Source organism: Crinia signifera, chromosome 6 (assembly GCF_055691185.1).
Source record: "Crinia signifera chromosome 6, ASM5569118v1, whole genome shotgun sequence".
Classification (NCBI taxonomy): domain Eukaryota; kingdom Metazoa; phylum Chordata; class Amphibia; order Anura; family Myobatrachidae; genus Crinia; species Crinia signifera.
The window spans coordinates 80,885,994-80,908,582 of NC_139222.1; the positions used below are offsets into that span (position 1 = coordinate 80,885,994).

A 22,589-nucleotide genomic window follows, 5' to 3' on the forward strand; every position below is an offset into this window, starting at 1 on the left:
TCGCCTGGGGGGGATGGGGGGCGGGGGCATTACTATAGCACCGCAGCCCCCCCGGCGCCCCCACATGCACAGCGCCCCCCCGTGACCGCAGGGGCTGCGGTGCTATAGTTACGCCCCTGTGTACGCTTACACATCCGCTGACATGCTCCTGCACCGTGGAGAAATGATTTGTCCTCTGTTCGTAATGTAAAGTGAGCCTGCACTTTCTTTTCTGATGGACCATCTGCCTGATGGTCAGCAATATGGAGTCGCGACCCCATGCTGAGATGGTCGGGACCCACAGTTTGAGAACCGCTGGTCTACAGCCTTTCGGGTCTCAATCCGTCTTCAGCACAAATCGTGTTTAAATAGAGACTTGCTGTACTGAGTAAGTGAGCCATCGCACTGCTCCGTCCCCGCCGGTAACTGCTTCCGCTATCTACCTGGAAGTGTATACAGTATATGTATATAAGCATCTATATTCCATAACCATATTGTGTGCAAATCTCTGTTCATTTGGTACTAAAGATGTGCGCAGAACCCCAGGTTTTTGTTTTGATTATAATTTGTCATCGTGGCTTTTGCAAAACCCCCTTAAGTGGGGTGTGGATCGTATTGTCGACAGGGTTCTAGGTCGACATGGGTGAAGGTCAACAGGTGTGTAGGTCGACATGGGACAAGTTCGACATGGGTTTAGGTCGACAAATGCGTTAGGACAACATAGGTTAGGTGGACAGGTTGCGAGGTCAACATGAGTTTTTTTCACAGTTTTTTTACCGGAATGTTGACACAGTCGATATGGACATAGTTGGAAGTCAACCGCAGCCCCTCGCATCGCTTGCTTTGCTCGCTGTGCTTCGGGCACATGTTGCCCTAATAACAGTCATAATGAATAGGCAGCAAAATGGTTTGCATACATACAAATACTTTTCCACTTAGCCATTGTGTTTGTGGACATTCTAGTGCTTGCGCTGTCTGCCTGCCTTGCTTGGCTGACGTACTGTATAGAGTTGACTGGATAGTGATTGGCATACAGTTGGTGTAATAAGCAAAAAAAAAAGGTGTATAATATAATTTGCCCCGTTTTTACCCCTTGGCGCTGGGCATATCCACTCTCTGGCAAGTTTTAGTTGTATCCGGTCGATGGATCCACGTTATGGTCGACCATGCTTAGTCTTAGTCGACAGCGCCAAGATTGACAGTAACTAAAGCATTAGGTCGACAGGAGCCTGACTGACAGACACAAGGTCGACATGAGTTTTTAAAAATTTTTTTGCTTTAAACCAACTTGGATCATATTTTACCATCCAAGTGTGCATAGTTAGAGATCACTATCCAAGTGTGCATAGTTAGAGATCACTAACCGAAGCATAGCAAGCCACTTACAGTATTTGGTGGCCATGTTGACCTATATTTCAACATAGTCACCAAAAAATGGTAAAAACTCATGTTGACTTTGAGACTATCGATCATGCTCCTGTCGACCTAATGCTTTCGTTACTGTCCATCTAGATGCTGTTGACTATTTTTAGACATCTAACTAGACGGGTTCTACTAAGTGTGGTCGACCATAACACGGTCAGTCTAGAAACCCTCAATCCGCTATACCATGACCTACAAATTCCTGGGCTTCATTTTGCCCTGTGTATGGGTCTAACATCTAAAATGTAAAATTGGGGCAGTACGGATGGTGTAATGGTTAGCATTAGTGCCTCACAGCGCTGAGATCATGGGTTCGATTCCCACCATGGCTCTAACTGTGCGGAGTTTGTATATTCTCACCGTACTTGCGTGGGTTTCCTCCGGGTTCTCTGGTTTCCTCCCACAATCCAAAAATATACAGGTAGGTTAATTGGCTTCCAACAAAAATTAACCCTAGTATGTCTGCGTGTGCGTGTACATGTTGTAGGGAATATAGATTGTAAGCTCCACTGGGGCAGGGACTGATGTGAATGTTCAAATATTCTCTGTAAAGCGCTGCGTAATATGTGTGCGCTATATAAGAAACTGTTAATAATAATAAATGTCAAATGTTCTACACAACTGTACAAGTTGTAAGTATTGGCTATTGGTATACACTGATAGACAAGTCATTTAGCAAAATGCTGCATTCATAAGACTAGTTAAAAATGGTAAATTCTAAAGCCTAGTCTTGGAGCCCTTTGTGGAATGTACAGTACTTCCTCATCTTTGCAACCACAGCTTACGCTACAGAACTTATGTAATGTAACCCGCACCACACAGGGTCCACGCCACCTTTAGTAAAGTTGTAGCGAGCGAAGCGGAGCCGAGCGAGCCACAAACCCTAAGTTTGACAAGGGAAGTGAGCCAGCGAGGGGGCGATGATGCTATTCTGAAAGTGGCCAACGTAACTGGTGCAAGCTGTGGCCTCAAAGATGAGGAAGTACTGAAAGTGGTCTCTGATTGCTCTACTATCTGCATGTATTTAGTTTTATTGCAAAATCAAAACTGCATTTTAATCATTGAAACTGCTTTTTAAACTTTCCCACATTATCCTCCATAGTGTAAGGGGAAATTTAGGTGAAGACTTTTGGACCACTCATTCAAGGTCACCAGGAAGTAACCCATTTAACTCACTTCTCTTAGCTTGCAGATGTGTACAGTAAAGATGAAACATATTTGGCTTTGTGAACTAGTGACTGATTCCTTTTCTCTGTTAGCTTCTCCCCTCCCTTTAGGCTTTCTCCGTCCTTGGACTCTCTCCATTCGCTTTTCCAATCTGGAAGCTTGCCGCCTATCATCAGGTGCTGTCCTTCAGGATAACTATAAAGATAGGGACACTGCAGTGTGTTCAGCCTCTCCAGCAAAAAAGGCCGGACTGCACATCCCCTAAAACAATGCTTCCTGCAACACTCAAACTGTGCTGTGGCATCTCCCACCAGCATCTCCGGAAACTGACTGGTACGGTAAAAGCAAAATCTCTCTGAGCAGACACATTTATTTACATGGTAGATTATTTTTGTTGTTGTACACTCTGTGCGTACCGATATCTCAGCACTGTTGTAAGACAGAAACATTGCTAATAATAAAAATATTGTCGTTTTTTAGAATGCGATAACGCCCGGTGTTAAATACTTTTGTTTAGTTATTTCATAGAAATGTTTTACATTATTTTTTATTTATATTTGTTGAATGTTTATACTTCTCTTTTATAAACTGTAAAGCTGCAGTTAAAACATGTCAACTCTATTTGGAGAGTTGAAGATAGAATCATTTGGAAATCACATTTCAGTAATATTTTTAAACAAAGTGTTTGTGCTTGGAACTAGTGTGCGAAAGGTTAAGCCTTATGAAGTATATGCTGGAGAGCCAAATGTACCCGCATGCACAGAGGCTGGCATGAAAGGAAGGTACTTGTAGTTGCCCATTGGTTGCTCAAGCATTATTACAATGTTTCTTAGCTGCAGTTTGGAATGCATATCAATGACGTTAGTTACTTACCAGGAAACTCAGATTCTCTGTAAACAATATTTGTTGTCTGATATTGAACTATAAATATCTATAGAAGCGTCTGGCTGAGGACTGCATTGCACTGTACAGTCCTTGCTGTACTTCCTCTCTTACTAGACCCTATAGTGTAGATGGTTGTCTTATTGAACTGTACAACATTGTCAGAACTCATATTGATTTATTGCAATTCATCTGTTAAGTGATCTTAATTGGTCTCCATATACATGACCTATTTCCATGTTTTATGCAGCCATTGCGCTTGGCTGTCATGTACACATCTCAATATAACATTTCAAAGAGGACAAGAAAGCAGTTTCTCTTAGCAACTACAGTATACAGTGTATATATATATATATATATATATATATATATATATATATATATATATATATATTGCATTATTTCAATAGATAGGTACAGATGGAGCCACTGCCATCTATCTCCATAATAGGATTAAGTGAGTAATTGGATTACTCTGCTAATCCCCTACTCTATTGTTCTATGTATTGTATTGCAGCAGAGAACAATAGGTTAGCCATGGCTAGCCATCCTGAGCCATGGCCTAAGAAAGATAGATGAGATGGGCTCCTACTGTAGCATCTGATTGGTTGATATGCAACCAATCAGTCCTCTTGTTCTCTTTAGGATAAATCAGGGGTTCACAAACTCTGTCCTCCGGGCCCCACACAGTCCACGTTTTCCAGGTCACCATACAGGTGCATTCACTACATGTTGACACATTTTAAAAGATCCAAAGGTAGAGCTAATTATTTTGTGTGGGGGGTCTGAGGACCAAGTTTGAGAACCTGTGGGATATATAATACATGCCTGCTAAATACCATATTGTCCTTAAAGGGCTACTCACAAAAATAAACTTTTAATTAGAAACTTTTGTTTGAGAACATAATCACCATGGTACAATGGTAACATGAAAACAGTTGTCTCTATTTACTTTAATGTTACACCGAGTGAAAAGTATAGTCATGTCAGAATGGCATAGTTTTCTATTTGAAAAAAAAAGTGTTTCCTTTTAAGCATGCTCATTGGATATGGTAAATTAAAATTAATCCAATCCGGTCATATCACTCTGGTCAGTACCAAGGACAGGGACAGGTTCATTATTAGACAGAAGAACTGGTAAATATAAATTAATTCACTTGAATTAATTTCTTTATTTATTATAGTGCCACTTAGACAAACAGTATACCAAGTTCTCTTTTAAATAAATTATTTATTTTGCCATTTTCTTTACCTTTGAAGCTGTATCTAGCAAAAACAAGGAGCATAATAATAATAATAATTATAATGAATATTATTATTTTTTATTTTTATATTTTTTGAAAATTGGAATAATTTGGAAAATGGAAAAAAAGTAAATGTAAGAATTACAGTTTTCTCTGTATGTAGTTTTTTTGGAGCTCTAATATCTTTCTTATAATAATTTGAAAGAAAGAACTTGGGTACTTGTGTATTTTGGCGGCGCCCGATTTCAGCATCGTGCGATGAACGCATCGCATGCCATGTACCCGATGGCATGCGATGCGATTTTGACCCCCTAATGGGTGCTTACAATGTTAAAAGCACCCCCACGCCACCCCCCCCACTATAAACGTGAACCCGAAGCGTGGCGAGCGCAGCAGTACGCATCCTACGACCTTTTCATACCCCCACTATCCACGTCGGCGTGGAGTTGAAAATAGAAAGTGTGGCGAGCGCAGCGAGCCACCGAGCCCTAAGCGTGGCGAGCGCTAGCCGATACCTTCACAGGTATACGCGTCCCCTGGCGGGCTTCACAGGTGTCCGCGTCCCCTCGTGTGGCTCGCTACGCGGACACCTGTGAAGCCCGCCAGGGGACGCGGATACCTGTGAAGGTATCCGCGTCCCCTCGCCACGCTTCGGGCACGGTGGCTCGCTGCGCTCGCCACACTTTCTATTCTCAACTCCACACCGACGTGGATAGTGGGGGTATGAAAAGGTCGTAGGACGCATACCGCCGCCGCTCGTTACGCTTTGGGTTCACGTTTATAGTGGGGGGGGTGGCGTGGGGTGCATTTAACATTGTAAGCACCCATTAGGGTGCTTATACAATGTTTAATCGCATCGCATCGTATGGCATTGTATGCCATGTACAATGGCATACAATTTGAAAATTGTATGCCATCGCACACTATCGCACGAAATCGCGTCGCATCGCATACCATCGCATGCGTTATGGTATGCGATGCGATGGGCGCCACCAAAATACACAAGTACCAGAACTTGTTTTCTTTTGAATTAAGGCTTTTCACATTAGATATAATTTATTTGTAGGTCTGCAACGTCCCGCTGTTGATGCTTTTGGAAAAGAGATGTCTAACTTTATTCTAAAAAAGACTCACAGTTGCTTCCCAAATATTCCACATTCCCTGCAGAGAATCATATGTATGAAATTAGGTAAGTCTACACAGAATTCAATTATTGGACTTTGTTGTGTTTTAAATGTAGGAACCTATTAAACAAAAGTTTTTTTTTTTTTTTTTTTTTTTTTATGTAAAATGGTAAACAATGAAATATAAGCAGTGGTGTTCAACATGCCAAAATTCACAAGCCACGCTTCCTTATTTCACATACAGGGCGGGTGCACCTATTTGTGTCATGCATTATATGATGTGCGCGCAGCTGGGGGTGCTGGGAGGGATCTGGGTACTTATGTAGTATCTGGGCGTCCGATTTAGAAATCGGATCGGATCGCATCGCATGCGACCAAATCGTATGCGATGCGATGGTCAAGATTTTTCCATAGGATTCAATGTTAAAATGGTCTGAGTCCAATTTAACATAGAATTCAATGGGAAAAAGGGGTCCTTTTCCTTTCCCCACTATCCAAGTGGGCATGGAGTTGGATATAAACCTGTGGCGAGCGTAGCGAGCCACTGAGCCCGAAGCGTGGCGAGCGGACACAGAATACTTTTTAAGAAATATGCGTCCCCTCGCGGGGCTCGCTTCGCTCGCCACGCTTCGGGCTCGGTGGCTCGCTGCGCTCGCCACGCTATATAAAATCAACTCTATGCCCACTTGGATAGTGGGGAAATGAAAAGGACCTTCTTAACATTGAATCCTATGCAAAATCGCATCGAATCTCATCGCATCGCATCTGATTGTATGCCTTAAGGTAAGGCATACAATCACAAAATAGGCAGCCCAGATACTACATAAGTACCGGGATCTGATTCGATCCCCCTCAATGGAGAGATGTGATAGAAGCCCAAAGGCTTCTATAGGGCATTGCCATCTAAAGATGGCATTTCCCACCGCTTAAAGCCCCAGAATCTATTGCATTCTGGGGCTTTGTGCATATGTGGCAAGCATCTAAATTTTCAGAGGTTTGCACACATACTGTATTTCAACTTGCTGCATTCCACCCATTAAACACAGAATTGTGTGTGTTTTTCCAGCACAATTTGGCATTAAGTGTTCTGCATAGAATTCCCAGAATGCAGCACACGAGGAATACTTTCTTCCAGACCAAAACCATGTATTTTAGGTACTTGTTTCCCAGCACGGCGCCCACGCTTCGGGTTGGCGTTAATAGTGGCGGTGGCGTTAACAATGGAGGTGCATATAACATACTAATTACTTACCCACCAGGCTGCATTTACAATTAAATCATCGTTTTGATTGCATCGATCGCATTGCATGCGATCTGGTCGCATGTGATGCAAACGATGCGATCAAAACGATGTAATAAGATTAAAATCGTGGGCGCCGTGCTAGGAAACAAGTACCGTATTTTATTTACTGGGCAAGAGGCATAAGTATTACTACAGGCTAAATGAAAACCAAACAGTACATTTATCTACATTTCCCTGTGTTTAATAGGAATTAGTACCGTCCCTGACCTTACAGAGACTGCACTGCTTTCCAGCAGAGATCTGTTTTATGTTACTCAAGCTGAGGACACTTTTCATATAGCAGTGGCAATGCTCCAACAGGAAGGCTGGCAGGCAGAAAAACACCAGGTAAGTGTACAGGAAATGAAACTTGTCAATGTCCTATAACCCTTATCATACTACTGTATGTTTTCATAACTGTGATATAATGTCCGTGGAGAAATAGGGAGGATTGATAACAATGGAGATGGTCTTCCACAAACTGTACATTAAAATATTATCAATATTGTTACATACAAGGCTACAAAGGACACAAAATACTGTGGCCGTAGGAGCTATTGACATTATAAATGTTGTTTTATAGCAAGCTACAGTTTAGAAATAGGCCCTCATTCTGGTTCTCTCGCAAAGGCAAATTCCTTCTCAAATGGACAAAACAATGTGCACTGCAGGTGGGGCAGATATACCATGTGCAGAGAGAGTTAGATTTGGGTGGGGTTATACTTCAAAGTGAGATCTATATTGCAGTGTAAAAATAAAGCAGCCCGTATTTACCATGCACAGAAAAAATAACAAAATCTAAATTCTCTATGCACAAGTTACATCTGCCCCCCTGCAGTGCACATGGTTTTGTCCATGCCTTTGCGAGTGAATCAGAATAAGGGCCATACTGTAAGATAATTGGTATTAGATAGTATACTACATGTACCATACCCAGGAAGATCACATCACTAGAATGCCCACAGACAAGCAGTCCATTAATACAATGATCATTATTTTTCACAGGAAAATGGTCACTGGATTCTTAGCAAAACATTCCCAAAAATAGGAAAAGTATTCCGTGCCGAAGCCATAATAGACTCCCCACCTGAACTTATCTACACTCAGCTCTTTGAGAAACTGGAACAAATGGATCAATGGAACCCAAGCATCAGTAAAGTGCAGGTAATAAGGTAATAATATTAATAATAATAACAATAGATATTTTATGGAGGTGAACAAAAACCATGAAAATACAGACCTCAAATTCACTAGGAAATTCTGAAATACAATCAGTTAAAGTAAGTTCCTTAATGCAAAAAGAGCAGTCCTACTGCGATGGTTCTTTATGTGTACAGATCAGTGGTCGAAGTGGAAATTTTGAAGTGGGGGTATGGAAAAGTAAAGAGTGAATATAGTGCGCACCTTCGGACACCCCCCTGTCCATCAACGTCCCCTGCCAGACTGCCCCGTTGTACAGGGGTATTACAAAAGCACAATATGCGCTGCTGAGTGATCAGAGAGCATCCTGAGGGGGAAAAAAAGTTTTTTTTTTTATCTTCAGATTAAAGTGGCGGTATGGCATACCCCCGTATACCGCCCCACTTCGACCACTGGTACAGATCAATACTTCACCTGATATATTTAAAGATATTTGCCCATTTTACCTTCCTTGAAAATGCCCTGGGCAAGAAACCAGGTCTTGAGGCCTGTGCACACGGGGCGATTTGGGATTATTTTCTAAGTGATCTTTCTAGATCGCTTAGAAATTACAGTAATCCCGGATCGCTCCATGTGTACAGGGTATAGCGATGGAGATGTATGGTCCTGCAGGGATAGACAGTGCATGCACTCTCTATCCTGCTAAGATCACAGAGTTTTGCCTATTAGCATAGGCAAAACACTGCTCCGCACAGATTGCTCAGCACAAATCGCTGTTGCATTGTGGGTATGCAGCGATGTATGCTGAGAAATCTGTGCTTAAGCAAGTAACTCAGCACTGGCTTCCTCGTCACCCTGTGTGTATGAGGCTTAAGTGAAATGTACCTTTAAAGTCCAACATACTAATATTTTTGGAGAAATTTTTCTTTTTTTCCATTCAAATGTTTGTTTTTCATATAATACTGCTCAGGTCCCCTTGTTCGCTTAAGAATTTATTCATAGCAGTGAGTTTTATGACTTGCCTACATACATTTGTTCAGCATACTGGCACAGTGGATCACATGTCTTCCTTGCAGCACTGGGTCCATGGGTTTGAATCTGCATGGTTCTATCTGTATAGAGTTTGTATGTACCCCCGTTCTTGTCTGTTTTTTGGGGGGGTAATGGACTCAGTGATCTGCATTGGTTTAAAAGTGTAAATAACAACCTGAACATTCTAATTCCTACAGATCCTTCAGAGAATTGGAAGAAATACTCTACTGACTAGAGAAGTGACTGCACAGATTCCATTAAATCTAGTGAGCCAGAGAGACTTTGTCAGTGTCCGACATTGCTGCAGAAAAGGATCATCTTTATATCTTATTGGGACTGCCACCCATTCTCAGTTAATGCCCCCACAAAAAGGAATTATAAGGTAAATACCTTTCTTCAAGATTTTGGATATTTGGAATTCCCAAAGACTTGCTGAGTTATGTACATTCAGGCAAAATCTGTATTTACTAAAGAACTAGACTATAGCAGTATCCCAATGTGCACCTGACACCCATGTGGTAATTATTGTAACCCATTCCCTCCAAACCCTTTCTTCCTGCAGCCTAACCCTCACAATTCCTTATTGCCTAACCCTAACTGCCCCGTCTGAAGCCAAACCCTAAGAGTACCCCCTTAGTGCCTAACCCTAATCCTCCCTACTTTTTGTCTTACCCCTCAGAGTACCCCTACAGCCTAAATCTATCCTCCCCAATACTGCAAAAACCAAACCATACCCCTCCCTCCCCCCAGCATAACCCTTACCAGCCATACACAGAGCCAGACATGTCAGTATACAGTATCTGCATGATATATCCATATTGCCTGTGCTATAGGGCCAACCTGAATATAGTGCTACAAATAAATTGTTCATCCCTTAAATTAATAGACTATCTTTTTAGTGTGTATCCAGCTTTAGAATACAGAACAAGGCTATTTTGACACCAATAAAATTTCCCAGTTGATGTATTTACGTTCAACTGACAGCATCCCAAATGCCGGTATGCTGACTGGATCCACTGGTTTGATAGAACACTGTCCTTTTTTAGCATCACACACACACACACAATCTCTAGTCATTTTTCATAATGTCTCCTTTGTTTGATGCTCTATTACAAAAACAAAATTGCAATTATTTTATGTAGCATATGAAAATAACTGCAATGTAAGTAACATAATTTTAAATTAGAGAAAATAAATTAGTATAAGCAATAGTGTCTATTCGTTTAAGTGATGAACAATTTATTAGTAGCACATCAGCAGATGTGTCCATACAATATTCAGGATATAGAAAGCCGATGGAACAAAATACTAAGATGGAACATCCAAATTAATTTTATACAGATAATTAACAGCTGCGGTTATAGTGTTTCTTTAAGTAAAATACTATTTTAGAACCTGATGAAACTGGTGATTACATTCATTTTAACACCCACTTACTATTGAGTTGATTTGGAGACAGCCAACGACAAACTGTCACCAAGTTAACACGCAAAAACCTAAATAAGAACAGCTGCTGTCTAGAGCTTCTTGTACAAATCAGTACAATGGAGTCAAGAATACATCAGCTGCTCCTGTTCTTCTGAGCCCGCAAATGAAATTAGCATTTGTGAGCTGAAATTGTGAAGAATGGGGGTGAAATTTAATAGTACTGTATGAGAGATTCAAAAAGTGAGAGATTTGGTAAGAAATCTCTATTTTTTAACAAATATCTAGTTATTTTAAAGTACATTTTTTCTTGATTGCCTTTGGCCAGCATTGGGGGGGGGGGGGGGTCAGAGGGTCAGGTGGCTTGCTTACCTTCAGTATATCAGAATCAGAATCAACTTTATTGGCCATGTATGCCTGCGCACACTAGGAATTTTTTGTGGATTTTACAGTGCAGCATCAACCAGGGGAAAGGGGGGGCGACGACATTACATACATTAAATGGAGACATTATATGCGGGAAACACATGCCCGCTGAGCTGCACAGCGCCTAGGCAGCCATCAGCGGCGCCACTGGTCGTTGCAGCAGCCGGTAGGTAACAATATAAGCAGGGACAGTACAATATCACACAGGGAACATATACCCGCCGAGCTGCACAGCGCCTAGGCAGCCATCAGCGGCGCCACTGAAGATATCATATGAAGATCATATGAAGATATCAGTGTGGTCAATTTGCCACAATTTTGTTATTGTGCAGTGTTACAAATATTATTTGTGTGTTTGTTTTGACTTGATACTTTAGTATTTTATTGTGTATTTACTGTATCTGCTTGTAATGATTTTGCTATTTATTACCCTCTCAGTCCCAATATTTAGGGAATGATATAGGAATGAGGTAGTCGGTTAAAATAGGGCAGATTTATTATTTAGTTTACTAAAAGTATGTAAAAAAGGGTGTTTTTACACCCTTTTCATATTATTTTAGTTTCACTTTATTATTTATTATGATTAATTACCAGTTATTTATATAGCGCACACATATATTCCTGAGCGCTTTACAGAGACTATTTGAACATTTACATGTCCCTGCCCCAGTGGAGATTACAATCTATATTCCCTACCACATGTACACACATTCTAGGGTTATTTTTGTGGGAGCCAATTAACCTACCAGTATGTTTTTGGATTGTGGGTGGAAACTGGAGTACCCACAGTAGTGAGCAGTAAGCATTTTCCACACACTAATGGGAAATGCTATTTGGCTGAATTTACTTAAAAACAATTGTGAGAAAACATCGGACACAGCCCTGTAACAATAATGCCATCCTGAAACAGCATTAACCACAGGGCACGTCTGATAACCATCTCTGTTCTCTGATCAGAGCAAGATGCCAGTTCCTGTGATCAGCCATGTGTCTTTTTTTAACATCTAAATTTAACTTACATAGCACACACACACACACACACACAAATACACACAGGCCCTTATTCTGGTCCCCTCACAAAGGCAAATTCCTTGTCAAATGGACAAAACAATGTGCACTGCAGGGGGGGGGGGGGGGAGTGAGATGTAACTTGTGCAGAGAAAATTATATTTGGGTGGGGTTTTAATTCAAATTGAGATCTATATTGCAGTGTAAAAATAAAGCATATTTACCCTGCACAGAAACAAAATAAAGCCCCATACACACGGGGGAGATATATTTCTCAGCCATATATTGCTAGCAATATATGGCTGAGCAATATATTGCCCAGTGTCTCCTTTTCATCAGCGACCAGAGATGGTCGCTGATGAAAAGGAACCTCTGCCGGCGGTGCCGCAGAGGTAATTGGCTGGTCACAGGAGCTTGCAGGAGCTTACCAGCGACTAGAAACGGGCTGAAAACGGGAGCGCGCACCCGATTTATCGCCGGGGCACACTCCCATCAATGGCAATATGGTCGCCTGCGACCATATTTCCAGCGATTTCAGCCCCTATCGCCCCCGTGTGTACACAGCTTAACTCATCCAAATCTAACTCTCTCTGCACAAGTTAGATCCGCCCCACCTGTAGTGCACATGGTTTTGTCCATTTGAAAAGGAATTTGCATTTGCAAGTGAACCAGAATAAGGGCCACAGAGCAGTGATATGGGGGTGCACTGATGGTAGCGTTAATGGTGGTGGTGCATACACAGTTAATTTTTCATGAAAAATACCATGATATGGCTGTGGGGTTTATTCGTAGGGACAGAGCTCTGTCCTTGCTTGCAATAATTGATACATCCATGCAATGTATTCAAATGTCACACTGCATATTAGGGCAAATTTATCACATCATATCTGCATCTGATATGCAGAAAGTGATAAATCTACTCCTATGACACTAAAATCTGTCAAAATCATCGGTACTTCTGTAGTTTCACGGCGCCAGCATGGCGCCGTGCTACTTCAAAAATATGCTACTTCAAAAATATGTCAAAAAAAGTAACTTAACTACATGCCAACATGGATAGTTCATACCCCCACTATCCATGTTGGCATGGAGTTGATTTTAAATAGCGTGGCGAGCGTAGCGAGCCACCGAGCCCGCAGCGTGGGCGAGCGAAGCGAGCCCCGCAAGGGGACTCAGACGCACGTGAAACTACAGAAGTACCAAATCTTCTACAGTATGTCGACAAAACTGCTGATCCTTTTCCCTATACCATGACCTACTGTGCATTAACATGTTACAATCTCTCCGCAGGGCTGAATCTGGTCTCACTTGTATTGTTCTCAGCCCCCTTGACGGGGACAGTACAAAAACTAAATTTACCTGGCTTCTGAGCTTGGACTTCAAGGCAAGTATATTATCTTCTAACTACTGTGTATATCTAGAAGGCTGATAATTATTTCAATTCTGGAACTGCCACATAACCTTCATAAATGTTCCTAACCAATGACATCCCCACTGTACAGTCCACGCATCTCCTCACATCCTGTTCTTCACTTTGACATCCTCCTGACTCCTGGACAACATTGCTAATTTGTCCCCCTTCTGAGAGATATTGTTTAAAATATTGCTTGGTGTGTATGCTACATCTCGGCATGCATGCGCGCTCCAGCTCCACGTTAATGATGCCCTTCATCCTACTGCCAGTGCAGATGAAGGAGCACATCGCAGAATGCAGCATGGTCCCGGCATACCCACTAATACCTGCCCCCCCCCCCCCCCATTGCTCCCCCGTCCGTCGCTGCCTACTAACACCATAGGCATGTGTGTATGCCTGCTGTGTGTGCCTGTTTCCCTATAAATGGTAAGCATGTGAGCAGGGCCTGCACAGTTTTATTTTATCACTGTTGTTTACAATCGTGCAGTTGAATTTGCTGTGATATATAAGAAACTGTTAATAAATAAATAATACTTTTACAATAATTTAATGTAACAGAAGAATTAGAAATGCAGAAATAGGTAGTCTATATGTCTCAATTATTAATTCCAAAGGGTCTCTAAATTTTCTAATTTGTATGTACACTACGTACCCATCTCCATGAGTTACCATTTTCTGATGGAACTTTGAGCCAGATGTACTAAGCTTGAAAAGTGATAAAATGGAGAGTGATAAACATCCCGCCAATCAGCTGCTAATTACCATGTCACTGGCTGAGTTTGAGAAATGTCAGGCAGAGCTGATTTGCTGGTGGTTTATCACTCCCCATTTTATCACTTTTCTAGCTTAGTACATCTGGCCCATTATTAATTACATTTCATATTTACTATTTGTTCAACAGATGCTTATTTTTATCCTTCCTTTAGTTTAAAAAAAATATTTCCGAATTACCACGGTGGGATTCCTTGTGAGAGGGTACAGTCTCAGCAGTTGTCCATTAATTGGCCGAATAATACTGTGTTTGGTGGAGAGTATGGGGCTCTGTTCATCATTCCATCATTTCTACAAACATACTGTAGGTGAAAATGAACATTATCACACACTTTTCTTAGAACTTCATTATCAGAGCCAATCACTATAAAATGAATGCATAAGATATCACAGATACCTTCAGTCCTGAGCTGGTGTGCTGTCCCCATACACTAACATGAGGACCTCAATTCATCAAGCTCTGTCAAAATTTTCAGAGCTTGACTTTAGGAACCTTCTCCCACCTTCAGTGGTCTTTGTTTGGGTGTGGTATAGGTTTCCGACAGTCGGGTAACAGTCATTAGCCCAACATCGGGATCCCGACTGGCCGGACTCAGACAGCATGGCTAACGCAAAAAAAGCCCCTTGCGGGCATGGTGGCTCGCTACGCTCGCCACCTATTCTATTCTCCCTCTATGGGGGTCGTGGACCCCCACGAGGGAGAATAGCCGATGGCCGTCGGGAACCGTCTGTCGATCTTTTAACTGTCGGGATCTCAACGTTGGGTAAATGACTGTCAGGATCCCGACATTGGGTAAGTGACTGTCGGGATCCCGTCCGGCACCCCTTTGTACCTACACTCTGATGCTTTCTAATTGAAGGCGGTCCCGATTGCAAAGATGATCAGACCCTTCCTCCCCTGTTTGGCTCCTTCTGACAGAAGTCATGCATACATGAACCCAATGACATACATCATGGTATCAGATAACTTGTAGCAGCAAAGTGCTTGCAGACTTGTAAGTCTTCTGGACGTTACATGAGGGAAGGCAATCATTATGTGCCATTAACAGCTTCACTTTGTAACCATAAAGATGTGTGACCATACTTGCCGACTTTGGAGCTGTCCTCTCTGGGAGAGGGCAGCCAGCTCTGTTAGGCAGGGGGTGGGGGCATCGCCGGGAGTAAAAAAATAGGAGGTTCGGAGGCGGAGACACAGGCTGGCTGTTTTATTGGGGGGGTGCCTAGACTGATCATGCCATTTTAGCCACGCCCCTTCTGTGCAATGCCGTTATATCAGGCATTGCACTGCGGGGGGGGAGGGGCTAAATGACGCAATCGCATCATTTTACCTGCGGACACCCCAGCCGATGGGCAGTTCACGGGAGATGGGGGATTATGCGGGAGGATTCCGGGGGGGCCGGAAGGGGGACCCAATTTCCGGGACCCTCCAGGCCATTCCGGGAGGGTAGACAACCGTGTGTGTGACTCATTTCTAAAAAAAATAAAGCAAATTACATATTAATTATAGCTGTCTTTTAAATAGTTTCATATACTGTAATACATAGTAAAGAGAATCTAGTTAATATTCATGTTTTGCATTTTATCTTTATAGGGCTGGATACCCAAGTCTGCAACAAACCAAGCACTGGCAAAGTCACAAGATGATTTTATCACACATCTGAGAGGACACCTAACTTCAGCAGAGAACATCTGACTTACGGCAGTTAGACTCATTTGTTGTTTTCATTACTGAGTTCTTGTGTATATTATATATTTATATGTGTGTACCTGCTTTCATCATCTCTATCTATTATGCCATCTATCTATTCATTCTACTATGTATGAAGTACTGTAAAGGCCCCCATACACTTGACGATTTACCTGCAATTTGGGTTCTTTTCCTGTGATTGCAGCAATCAATCAATCACAGGAAAATAACTCAAATTGCAGGTGACTGACAGCAGGTCCGATGCAATGCATGGTCCCATGTATATGCACCGGACCGTCCGAGTCGCCCCAGCTTCAGAAGCAATCTCTTGGATTGCTTCTGAGCCAGGATGCCTTGGCTGGGATTGCATATAATATATTGCATGCAAAAGGACCATATGCGATATACCACATGCGATCCTGCTGCCTGGGAAGGTCCTGAGCAGCTCAAGGGAGCACTGCATGCGACTTCTCAGAGGGGAGAAGTCGTCGCAAAGTATGGGGACCTTAAGACTAAAAATGCTGATGCTAGCAGAATTATAACACACACTGTGGTGGATACTTATCAAAGAATGGGGAGAGAGATAAAGTACCAAACAATAAGCTCCTAAATTATATATTTCAAACACAGCCTGTAACATGGCAAGAAGCTGATCTTTATCTCTTGCCAGTTTATCTCTCTCAAGGCCAGATGTATCAAGCTTCAAAAAGTGATAAAGTGGAGAGTGATAAACAATCAGGCAATCAGCCAATCACCTGTCATTTTTCAAACCCAACCTGTAACATGATGGTTAGGAGCTATTTGGCTGACTGTTTATCACCCCTCATTCTATCACTATTTGATGCTTGATACATCCGTCCCTCAAAGCTTTGATAAATAGACAGACTGTTGTTACATACCACACGTCAATTTAGTTTTACCGAGTAAATAAATTGCCTATTTAAGCTGGACATATGAAGCATATACTCTGCACAGTTTCATCACAATTACCATTATTTTAGCTGCATGCATGAAACTACTATATGGTAAATATTTAGCATACCATCTAAATGCAATATAACCATGTATTATGTGTATTTATTAAGTGTTCTAATTGGCTAGCCTACGATAGCAATTCATTTGTAGCAGGCACAGCTTTAGACAACATCAAATACAGTTTGAGTCTCCCATACCCCCAAATGCTTGGAATCGGAAGTATTTTTGATAATGGATTTTTTCATATTTTGGAATAATTGAATACCTACCTAATCAGGTATCTAAGGGCACCTTTGTCTAAGAACATAATGCATACATGTTTTATTCTGTATAAACTGTATACACATAGCCTGAAGTTAATGTTATATATATTTTTACATGATGACTGTACATTGAGTCATCAGAAAGCAAAGGGGTCAGCTATGTTGAAAAAAGAAAATCTGTATTTCTTAATATTTCATATTTTGGATATGGAAGGCTCAACCTGTATACCTTATTTATTTTAAATAATATAATGTGCAGTCAGAACTGACATATATAGCAGTAGTGAGGAAATACATACATAACCATTTTAGTGGGATTATGGACACTGGGGGAGATGTATGAAGCAGTGATAAGGGAGTAGAAGTGAGCCAGGTGAGATGTTGCCAATGGCAACCAATCAGCACTGAAGTAACATCTATAATTTGCATAATATAAAATTATACAGAGTAGTTGATTGGTTACCCTGGGCAATTTCTCCACTGGCCCACATCTCCTCCCTTATTTCTGCTTCATACATCTCCCCCATCTAGTTGCTAACAAACTTATCTAGCTTCCCCAACATTACAAGTTTTCTGTATCTCTTCTAAGGAACACAAGTAAATATATCATATTGACTAAAGAGAGAGGTGCTAATTCAATGTTGGGGGCAAATAAAAAAGGAGTAAAGCCCCGTACACATGGGGGAGATATATTGCTCAGCAATATATTGCTAGCAATACATTGCTGAGCAAGATATTGCCCAGTGTCTCCTTTTCATCAGCGACCAGAGATGGTCGCTGATGAAAGGGAACCTCTGCCGGGGGTGCCGCAGAGGTAATTGGCTGGTCGCAGGAGAAAGCTCCTGCGACCAGCGATTACAATGGGGCTGAAATCGGGAGTGCGCACCCGGCGATTTATCGCCGGGGCACACTTCCATCACTGGCAATATGGTCGCCTGCGACCATATTCCCAGCGATTATATCCCCTATCGCCCACGTGTGTACACAGCTTAAGTTTCACCATATTGCAATAGAAAACCAGCATTATGCATGTATCTTAGTAAATAGGCTCATTTAGAGAAGCACTTTATTAGCATTACATCACCATTACAAATTCCAGAGTGGTGCTCAGACTTGGTTTTAATCAGTCTCCACGTTGACAAGTGTGTTCTGCCAACGAAGCAATGGTTATGAACACAACATTCTCAAATACACAGCAAATACATTGTTTTTTACATTCTAGGCTAGAGTTTGCTTAAGTGATAATGCTCTACAGTACTGAAAATATATTCAACCTGAACAAAACCTATACCAATGTTTCTAGGCTTCCAGCCGATCCATAGTTTGCTGATTTCATTAATCAGACACAAGTGGGGTTTCAGTGGGTCATTACTCTTCCCACAGAACAAATCATGGCTGTTAGAAGTAATGGTGGAACAGAGTTAATAACCCCAGTTCTGAAGAGTGCAATCTGGATATAAGTGTGAAAAAGCTTGATCTAATGGTTTCCCGCCTCTGAAGGATTGCAATGAAATTGAGATATGCAGAGCGAATCTGAACAGTGCAGCAATAGATGTTACAACTGAGATTGTTTTTTAAACATGACCATTTCCTGATCCCTCAGTTTACAAAGAACTGCAGACCCTAAGCATATTTTGGTTCCTTCTAAAGGTGCCCATACACTGGGTGCGATAAGATGCGCGCTCCCATCACACATCTCATCGCACAGCTCAAAAAGTATGTGCTGCACATACTAATTGTACTAGATCTCATCTCATTGCATTGCAAAACCTATGCGATGCAATGCGATCTAGTCCAAATTGTATACAATAATTGAACCGTGTATGGGCACCTTAAGCCAATAAGCTAATCATCAGTACATTTGTGGAGAGGGACTACCTGCTGTAGTCCCTCTCCACAAATATACAGTACTGTACTAGTAAGCCCGCTCGAAGCACTTCAAAAGCTAGTCTGCTTCCTTGTGATTGCCTCTGTGTTTGTGCATGTATGAGAGAGAAAGAGATGTACTTTCACTTGCTGCCAACAGATGGCACTAGACATATATATATATATATATATATATATATATATATATACACACACACACACACACTGTAGATTATATCTCTACTAAAGAGAGCAAGTTAGGGGCAAACAGAAAACACACAAAACATACATACAGTATTGGCAGGGCTGGGATTTACAGGTTTGCCAGCCCGAGCTTCTAAGACATTTGTCTGTCTTAATGTTCCATTCTTTAGGATTGTTTATTATAACAACAAAGTAATATGTAAATAGACAACGAGATTTATTATTGGGTTTACAATTTGTGTTGCTCTAAGGAATGTTAAAATGAGATTTTGGGCGCATTGCAAATTTATATTACACCGACCAGCATAATGTATTCGCTTTCACAAAAATGACAGCCTAGAAATGACTCTAGAAAACAAGCGCATCTCTGTACACCCATTCAGCCTAACACAGACATACTGGAGCTTGTCACGGGATTGAGGTCTTCAGTATTTATTATATAAACTTGTGTATTATTAGCCATAAAGCACTACCTACTGTAAATTGGGATGGATATTAAAAAGTCACCTTGGATTTCTGTGGTATGTATAAAAGCACTCAGCCCCTCCCCCCAAGCCATTATATAATTACAGGAAGCCTTCTGACTTCCAATATCCTTATCATTCACCATAAGGCATACATTATCCTATATTTAGTATTCAGACATTTAAATAGTCCTGATTAATAGGATTGCTGGTTTATCAAAGTCTTGGTTATACATTTTGAATTGCACATCTCTGTAAAGGACTTTATTTATGCGTTTTGTAAAACATGTAATGCCCATGCTTTTCACAAAGATGCCTTGTAAAATTGTACAGCTTAATATAAATAAATATACATTTCATATATTGAATGTGTTGGCGGCATTTTTATAATATATTTAGCTTTATTTGAACATGATGCTTTTAATGCTTTAGAAATATTTACAGAAAATATGATGTTAGTTTTGTTGAATTTTAGCCCCTGAAAAAGTGCAGAGTTTTTATAAATAACAATTCCCATGCAGAGTTATAGCTAGAGTGATCTGCATATTGATGTTCTTGCATTACTCAATTGTTTACAGTATATTCCAAGTTAATACAGGCCTCTTGTCTGGCGATTTAACAATGCAGATTCCAAATCCCTGGCGACTTCAATAATGCAGAATCAATATCTCCAGGGCCTTAATAATGTACTGTAGCCCTCGGATCAGAGGCATAAGTACCGGAGCCGTTGGCGGTGGTGGCTACCGAGCTCCAGGTGCCAAGAAAAGGGCTGCTGAACTAGGAAAAATCTCTCTCTACCCATTTTTATAGAGATTTGCACCAATCACTGCTGAATTACAGCCCTCCTAATCCACCCCCTTGAGCTAATAAGTCTGGAAATATGAGATAAAAGATTCTGGGCGGGATGTATTAAAATACATTGCAGCCCCCCGTCGCGCCACTGCAGCAATGCTAGCACATATGTGACTAGCATTGCAATGTGCTGATGGAGGCTCCCTGCGATACCTGTGATGTGGTGTGCAGGTGGTCTCCGTCACATCCCTGGGCTTCAGCGGCTGTCCCCGGCACCTCCTCCTCCCCCCTGCAGCCAGAAGGACCTCCGGCTATGACATGTTGCTAGGGGGAGGAGGAGTTCCACAGGGAACGGGACTAGGTCGGCATCTGTGGCGGGTGGTGGGCAGCAATAAGAAGTCCATAGACGCGGCGGCCGGGTCTTAGTACATTTGAAAATGTGTTAATACCCCTGAAAATGGGGGTTTTACCACATTTTTCCCTGAGTACATCCCGCCCCAAATTGTTTACATAGTGAGCTACTGCTCTGCTGCTGTGTCTTAAAGAAAGGAGAGCAGAAGATGTTTTAAGAAAATGCACTAATTATTATAATAAATCTTTTTTGGAAGGTTATCAAAATTTTGGAGAGAGAAAAAATGGTGAAAGATAATTGTACCAATCAGTTCGCTTCTCACTGTCATTTTTCAAACACAGCTTGCAACAGAAAAAGCAGAAGTTGATTGGCTGGTACTTTTATCTCTCACAACTTTATCTCTCTCTAAGCTGTATTAACCCCTTCAGCGGCAATACCGAGAATTTTCCGGGCTGTGCCTCAGTGCCCAGTCTGGCAAGCCCGGAAAATTCTCGGGATTGCCATTGTTCAGCGCTTCAGCGCTGCCTGGCTCCCTCCCCTCTGCCACACCTCCTCCCAGTGACGTGCGGTGAGGTGAGGCAGGTGAGGCACAGCCTTTCCTGTCATACTAGCCTATATGCCGGAGTTTTGACATTTTTAAATATGTCAAAAATACTAATAAAATATTTAAAAAATCTTATTTTTATTATTCTAATCATTTTTATAGTCAAAACTCTGGAGTAAAAAGTCCTGGCTACCTAATCTGCACCTCTCTTATCAAAACTCATCGAATCTCCAGCAGTGTATTCTGCTGCACATGTTCATAATGCTGGTATGTACCCCTGGGCTCATATCATACTGTATATTGTGTGCAAATCTGGCTCTGATACTTGCCAGGGACTCCTCAGCCATTTACCTCACCGCACGTCCCTGCCTCCTCCTCCCTCCTTCTCAGCCCTCCCACTTCTATTGAAGTCAACGGCGCCTGCTTATGACAAGCCAGCTGCCGGGAGCAGGGACAGGGCGGCGGGGTGCAGGACCGGGCAGCGGCTGATTGATAGTTTAGTGGCGCTGCCCGGAACCGGGGAGAGAGTGGTGGGGCTTTTATTAGGGAGCGCTCCCCATAAAAAACTCAGCCAGTGGGGAGCGCTCCCTAAAAAAAACCACCACTGAAGGGGTTAAAGGTTAAATAAAAAAACCGGGTACTTGTGTACTAGCACGGCGCCCACGATATTTGGTTGCACTACACATAATCGCATTGCATCGCATGCCATACACCCGATGCACTGTGATGCGATGCGATTTAAAATTGTATAAGCCCCCTATACGATGTTTTATTGTATAAGCACCCTAATGGGGGCTTACAATGTTAAATGCAACCCCACTATGAACCTGAACCCGAAGCGTGGCGATCGCAGCGAGCCCGCGAGGGGCAGCGGTACGCATCCTACAACCTTTTCATACCCCCACTATCCACGTAGGCGTGGAGTTGAATTTATGTAATGTGGCGAGCGCAGCAAGCCACCGAGCCCGAAGCGTGGCGAGGGGACGCGTATTACTTTACATGTGTTTCGCGTCCCCTCGCTGCGCTCGCCACGCTTCGGGCTCGGTGGCTCGCTGCACTCGCCACACTTTATAATATCAACTCCAGGCAGTGGATAGTGGGGGAATGAAAAGGTCGTAGGATGCTT

General features: G+C 42.1%; 1 protein-coding gene across 1 annotated transcript; it reads left to right on the forward strand.

Moving 5' to 3' along the window:
• The first annotated feature begins 2,326 nt into the window (after positions 1-2,326).
• Positions 2,327-20,138, forward strand: LOC146007744 (steroidogenic acute regulatory protein, mitochondrial-like). Its single transcript, XM_083146327.1, has 7 exons — positions 2,327-2,901; positions 5,761-5,883; positions 7,309-7,448; positions 8,106-8,264; positions 9,470-9,654; positions 13,422-13,515; positions 15,908-20,138. Exons 1-7 carry the CDS (start codon positions 2,838-2,840, stop codon positions 16,007-16,009), a joined length of 867 nt encoding a protein of 288 aa, XP_083002453.1. The 5' UTR covers positions 2,327-2,837; the 3' UTR covers positions 16,010-20,138.
• Positions 20,139-22,589: the final 2,451 nt, after the last annotated feature.